This window comes from Lycium barbarum, chromosome 9, assembly GCF_019175385.1.
Source record: "Lycium barbarum isolate Lr01 chromosome 9, ASM1917538v2, whole genome shotgun sequence".
NCBI lineage: Eukaryota > Viridiplantae > Streptophyta > Magnoliopsida > Solanales > Solanaceae > Lycium > Lycium barbarum.
The window spans coordinates 120742336-120748851 of NC_083345.1; the positions used below are offsets into that span (position 1 = coordinate 120742336).

The 6516-nt window shown below is 34.4% G+C and overlaps 1 protein-coding gene across 5 annotated transcripts; it reads right to left on the reverse strand.

Moving 5' to 3' along the window:
* Positions 1 to 2448: 2448 nt before the first annotated feature.
* LOC132609717 (uncharacterized) lies at positions 2449 to 6234 on the reverse strand. Of its 5 annotated transcripts, XM_060323838.1 has the most exons (4): positions 5896 to 6234; positions 4966 to 5224; positions 3418 to 3554; positions 2449 to 3292 (listed from the first exon to the last, which is right to left on the reverse strand). In XM_060323838.1, exons 2-4 carry the CDS (start codon positions 4971 to 4973, stop codon positions 2730 to 2732), a joined length of 708 nt encoding a protein of 235 aa, XP_060179821.1. In that variant the 5' UTR covers positions 4974 to 5224; positions 5896 to 6234; the 3' UTR covers positions 2449 to 2729. The 5 variants fall into 5 exon arrangements, with proteins under 5 accessions (XP_060179821.1, XP_060179825.1, XP_060179823.1 ...); XM_060323842.1 differs by lacking the exons at positions 4966 to 5224; positions 5896 to 6234 and adding an exon at positions 4102 to 4269; XM_060323840.1 differs by lacking the exons at positions 4966 to 5224; positions 5896 to 6234 and adding an exon at positions 4102 to 4170 and having other exon boundaries at positions 3418 to 3861.
* Between the last annotated feature and the right edge of the window lie 282 nt (positions 6235 to 6516).

Consider the following 6516-nt stretch of genomic DNA (forward strand, 5'->3'; position numbering starts at 1 on the left):
TCAATTTTACAATAATTCAACTTCCTTGTTTATCTCTAATTAACTACTCATTAATTTCACTCATAATTCAAATCTAATTCCCAAAAAAAGGTAAAATTCTATACTGATTTTTATGTTTCACCGTGTATTTAACTTATATTTTCGTTTTTTTTTTTTCGTTTGAATCAGCAATGCAACTCTAAATAATTAATTATCACTATTTGTTCTTGGTTGTTTTTTGTTTGATTCAAGTGAAATGGCTAAGAAAGCTTCTACTCCGATGAGGACTAGAGGTATAGAACCCGAATTTTCAATTCCTAATGTTTTGGATTGATATTTTAATAGTTGTTTTCATATATATATTTTGGCTATATTTTTAATTGTATTTTGATTATTATGTTCAATATTACTTATTCTGGTTTCTGTTGACTATATTTCAGATATATTTTTCATATATTTTGACTATATTTAGAAAAATTTTAGAAAAATAAAAAAATAAATAAATTGTAGTGAAAACGTTGTTACCTCAATTATGAACTCAATTATGATTATATTTTGGCTATATTTTAATTGTATTTTTTATTATTATGTTCAATATTATTTATTCTGGTTTCTTTTGACTATATTTCAGATATATTTTTCATATATTTTGATTATATTTTTCAAAATTTCAGGAAAAAAAAATTTGCAGTGAAAACGTTGTTACCTCAATTATGAACTCAACTTGAATATGATATTCCAACAGATAAATTCAAGTATATATTCGTCGTTTAAACGAGCTCTATTCACTGGTTTGATATTGTTATTTTCAAAGTTTTTTGATGAACTAATTTTTGAACCTTTTTTTTTATTAAAAATATGAATGTACTTTTTGAATTCAATTTTTTTTGAATTTGTTAGCTGTTTAAATGAGATATGAGATCAGATATGGAATGGGAGGATATTTGCGTGAATCAAGGAACATTAAAAACTGATTTTAATTTAAATTGGAATAGATTTTGTTCCATAAATATAGCACTTTCAGTTTTCTTAGCGTGTGTATTTTCGTTATATTTATCCTATATTTAAGTCGACGCATCTACTAGCTAAATATAGGTCCTTCAGCTACGAATTGTAAATGTAGAACATGTAATTATAGGTTGCTAGAAGGAGCTAAAAGATAGTTGTTTGTGAAAATTTTACATAAGAATAAACATGACTAAGAGCCTGTTTGGATGGGCTTAAAAAAAAACAGCTTATAAGCTGAAAACAACAGCAAAAAAAAAAAAAAGTTGGGCTATTGCTTTAGATAAGCTAAGCCAAACGGGGCCAATTATTTTTTTGGACTTATTTTAAACACAAAATGACTTTAAGCTGACCAGTCAAACGCTCAAAAAAATTAAAAACAACTTATAAGTTATTTTCAGCAACTTATAAGCCAATCCAAATGGGCTCTCACATTATTCTTGACACAAATAAAAAAAATCACTTCTGAAAACTTATGAGGGATAATATTTTACCTATTTCCTTGCCACCCCCCATATTATCATCTGGAGATTAAGCCGCAATATATCTGTCTGAAAACAGTACAATTGATATTGATAATTTGGTAAAAAAATTTAAATAAGTTATAGCTCACCCTTTTTGTTAACAAAAGTTAGATTGAAATCTTGAAAGGAATTGTGTGGGTACAAATTGAATCCACTTCAACCACAATTTTTTAACACAATCAAAATAAAATATATATAAAGTTCCTATAGAACACTTCAACCATTGCTAATGTACAGTGCATAAGAAAACAAAAGAAGTTAAAGCTTGTAGCTTTCCATTTCAATTCCAAAGAAAAAAAATGGAAAGGAAAGGCGAATCATAGTCTTTTATATAAGAATTAGTATAATAAAAACATAACGGAAAGAGGGAGAGAGACGAAGAACCGAAATAATTCTGTTGTGTCCGCTGTTCAGTAATTTAGCCCATACGACAGTATAAATTACAGTAGAGAAACAATTATAAACACTTCCCTTTTCAACCATGAACACTTTGAATGACATAGGGCCCTTTGTCACTTTTAAATCTAGGGATTATTTGGTTTGAGATTTTCCGCGGAAACTTTTCTGTTCTCTACAGAGCAGTTCTCTACAGAGCAAGAATAAGGTGGTGGAGAAGGAAGGCGAAAGAAGAAGCAGAGAGGATAGAGAGACGAAGGAAGCCTGAAAATATGACACGAAGATAACTCGTGTTTTCCAAGGGATGAACCTGAAAGCCCTGCAATTTAAGGGAAAATTACCAAAATAGCCCATTTTGTACAATTTAGTATGCTTTCTGTACAGCCACATACAGCTGTGCTGGTACACTTCCTTGTTGGCTTCTAAATATGTTAAATACACAATTGCTGGCCATTGATCCTGTAGAAATTGATTCTAAATATTCTGCCTTTTGTCCTTTGATAAGGTTAACAATGAGAAGGGCAAAAGCTAGAACAAAATATACGAATCAAAGACTCATCACATGACGAAAAGAAAGACAACAGACTAACTTATAATTAGGGGCGGACCCATGTGTAAAGTTTGGGTGCTCCGGCACCCATTAAACTTAATCATGGAGTGTATAATTGTATAAAAAATATAAAGGAAACAGATATAAATAGTTAATAGAGCACCCCCGAACTCAAAATTCCTGGGTCCAGCACCGCCGAACTCAAAATTCTGGGTCCGCCTCTGCTTATAATATATGAGATGCTAAAGATTTGTCCTTCTACAAACACCTTCAAATCAGCAAGGCAGCCGCTCCAGCTCCTTTTTAGAATGGGCAGGTACTTCAGGAGCACAATATGTCACATATCTATAGAAACTGAAGCCTAAGCAGAAGCTCAAAGCCAAAGCTCTAAGTAACAATTCTACGTTCAACATGTAACCAAGAACCGGCATTAGTAATCCCAACAATACGTCTTTTCCTCCAATGTCATAGGCTACGTGCATGAAGTGCGCAAAGGTATAAAAATATATTGTGAAGACTAGCAGTAGCAGGAGATACCCATAATTGAATTCCAAAAGATGATGCAAGGCTGCTGCTATTATCATAGGGATGACCTCAATCATAAATTTCGCCTTGGCACCCATTAACTTGAAAGGCATGTCGCCATACCAATAAACAATCGAGTGCATCAAAGTGAAATGAGTTATTAGGGCCCCCGTAGAGAAAATCACGTGGAGAGCCGCCAACGTCATGCTACGACTTGGATCAACCATAAAATTCAATAGAGCAAGGCACATGCAAAACCAGGAAAGATTACCAAAAATAGACCACCATACATCATTACCATGAAGGGTACGCCCTGAAAGAGGAAACACAAGAAAAAAGGAATTCAGCATCTCAAAAAAAAAAAAAAAAAAAAACCACAACATTGAGCACACCAAGACAATGAAAAAGCACAATCTGGAGGTGAGTGAAAAGACTTACCACCACGGTACCATGGCCAGGCCCACCTAAACTTTTTGAAAGATGAAACCACGGCGTTGAAGTTTTGAGAGAAAAACGTCCATATGCCAAGGAAGAGGCTACGGGGAGAGAGTGGGAGAACTTCTTCACCCATGTGGCTGCAGATACTGTCAACAAGTAAGAAATATATATATGTGTGTGTGTGTGTGTAAGTCTCACCAAAAAAGGATAGAGGATATGTCTGTTAATTAACAAGATACCTCAGTTATTCAACACACATACAACTCAAATCAGATGATAAGATAATTCACACTATGAGCAAAGGAACCAAACGATTTGATGCCGCTGCTAGTAAAGCCAATTTGATTAGCCCCAGTTAGCAGGGTTAATTGGGGCTACCCTCCCCAGATGGGTTTGTATGTTATTGTAGTCCAAAATTCAAAGTCTTATCTGTAGGGTACAAGTCTTGTAGTGACACAACAAACAAATTGCAAAAAAAAAAAAAAATGTTAGAACTTTTTTTATTAAAAGAGGGATGTTCCTCCTTTAAAGAGAAATTTGCGAAAAAACATGAACCAAGCTTGGATATTTTTTGTTTATTAAATAATCTTCAGAAATTTGCAAAAACGAGGATTAAAAAAAAAAGGTTTTGTTATTAGGGTTGAAAAAAAACAAATAGGGGAGAGAGAGAGATGATGGGCATACCTGATTGATAGATCGGAAAGAGAGTGGTTATGAAGAGAACCTAACAATGAATCAGATCCCTTATATTTGACCGCAGTTTCAAAATAGTCCCCCACACCTTACAAATAACGTAAAAATGGTCCCTTATGTTTGACAGTGGGTTCAAAATAGTCCCCCATTTAAGCTGTCGTCACGCAACCAATAGGAACGAAGGCCAATCTTTTTTTTTTTTTGGCCCTTTCAATTATTCATCTTTAATTTTTGTCCTTCGCCTAAAATTAAAAACTAGCAATTTGCTGACAAAAATTAAAATCCACCCCCGAATAAGGATAATGGTGCAAATGACTTTATTTTTTACCACTTCCCATCGAGCAAAAAATGCACGGAAACTATAAAATTCAATTTTATTTTAAGAAAAACACAACGTCCGTTAATTTCGTGAAATGCATCGCAACTCATATGGTTTCCATACCTAGAAGAAAATATCCACAACTGTGAAAAAGTTTAGTACATAACTTCTTCAATCATTCAGAGGAATATTTTCGTAAATCTGTTTTCTAAAATAGAGACATATAACTCAATTCATAATTAAACTTGGATTCAATTAAATTACATAATTAAATTTCGATTAACTATGTCTTCATAGAGACCAAATGCACAAAACAACTCTTATAAGAATACATCCATTATGATGTGTAGCTCTATCTTTTAAGGGTGTTGTTTTCTTGTTGAAATCGGTTTCTATGATAGTTGAGTCGCATTCAGGACACTTATCCTGAGTCCTAGAAATCCGATGAGCACATTCGGGCAAAGAAACTAGGTAGTTGCACATGTTGCAATAAAGCCTCCATTTTGGAGCGCTGGTCGGGTCAAGAACAAGTGTACCTCTGCATTCCGGGCAGGCACAAATGCGTTGTGCGGACATGTGGTCTCTGGACAGAGGAAGCAACGCATTCCGACTCCCTTTCCCAACTTGGAAGAATCTCCGATCTTAGGAGCACCAAAAAATGTATTGATGCCTTCAAACGGGGGACAGTTGTATTGAAATATAAGGATAGAGAGGGAAAAACTTATCTTCTGGATCAGGCATGCTACATAGTAACAGCTCAAAATTATCAAGGGGGCAAGGAAGCTCCTCGTACAGCTGGAAAAAGTAAAACAAGTCCTACATTTAGTTGGAAAATTGGGAGAGATCATACAATAAGCACAAATTAACCTCAAAAAGCTGCATCAGACTCTAGAAATAAATAAACAATAGTAGAAACTACAAAAATTATACCGTTAAATGTACGTTCCCACTAATTCCCTCTTTTTTCATAGTTCCCCACATACCTAATCGAGTTCATAAAGTGTTTGACAGAGACTAAAAGTGTAAAGTTTTGGCAAACTTAAAAGGACCAAAACCGTCAAGTGCATATTTAAGTGATTATTATGAACGTACCCTCAGGAAACCTCGATTTTCTCTCCTACAGTAAACTCGGAAAGAATCTTCTCACTAATAGCTAGCCATGGCATAATAGAGGTGAATTTTTTACTCTGGAAACCCAACGCACTGAAATTGCTCTCCACCACTTTCAAATTCAACTTTTATCCTGAGAACGTACCAAATTTTACATAAGGAAGTGAGGGTGGAGCATGTTCTGAGAGAAAGAAATGGACTGGCTAATTTTTTAACTAACTATGCTTTTGATTTTGCAGGTGATCATCATTTTCAGAGTTTTACTTCACTTCCTGTGAAATCAAGGAAAATCCTAAATACAGAAAAGTCATATATACCATACATGAGGATCAGACTAGCTAAGTACCATCACATACCTGGAGATTAATAACAATCTGGAGAGCAGTAGCAGCAACAAGTTTGCATCTCAACATGCCATGAATAGCACATGGACCTGTATGACACTATCTTTGGCAGGAGTACAAGAGTGGTATTAGCTTGAAGCTCATTCTCTTGTAAGACTTCTAAAGATTGTTTCAATCAGGCAACTTGAGACAATGGCAAACAATGGTCAACATCAAGGCAAGGAAATAGCAGCTACATCTGAAGGAACATGGAGGATTTCTACTCCATCCTGGAAGCCTGAATATGTATTCATTTTGACTTTGAACCATAGCACCTAGTGAGAGCTTGTAGATGTCTGAGATGGTATCAAGGCAAGGCCAGAGGATCTGCAGTAGATTAGGCTCCATACTTTTTTTTGGATGTAGTTCATATTTCAGTACTTTTGTTTCTTTTTTAGGATATTTTCATTTGGCTTTTCTTTTCTTTTCTTTCCTTACACTTTTGTACAGAAAACTTACTATTTTTAATAAAACACTGCCAAACTTGGTTTGGTGGCTTTCATGCAAAAAGAAAAAAAAAAAGCAATGTGGTTCACAAACTTTGACTTGCTATATATCTATTCACAATCATTTATTTAGTTACGTACCGCCGAT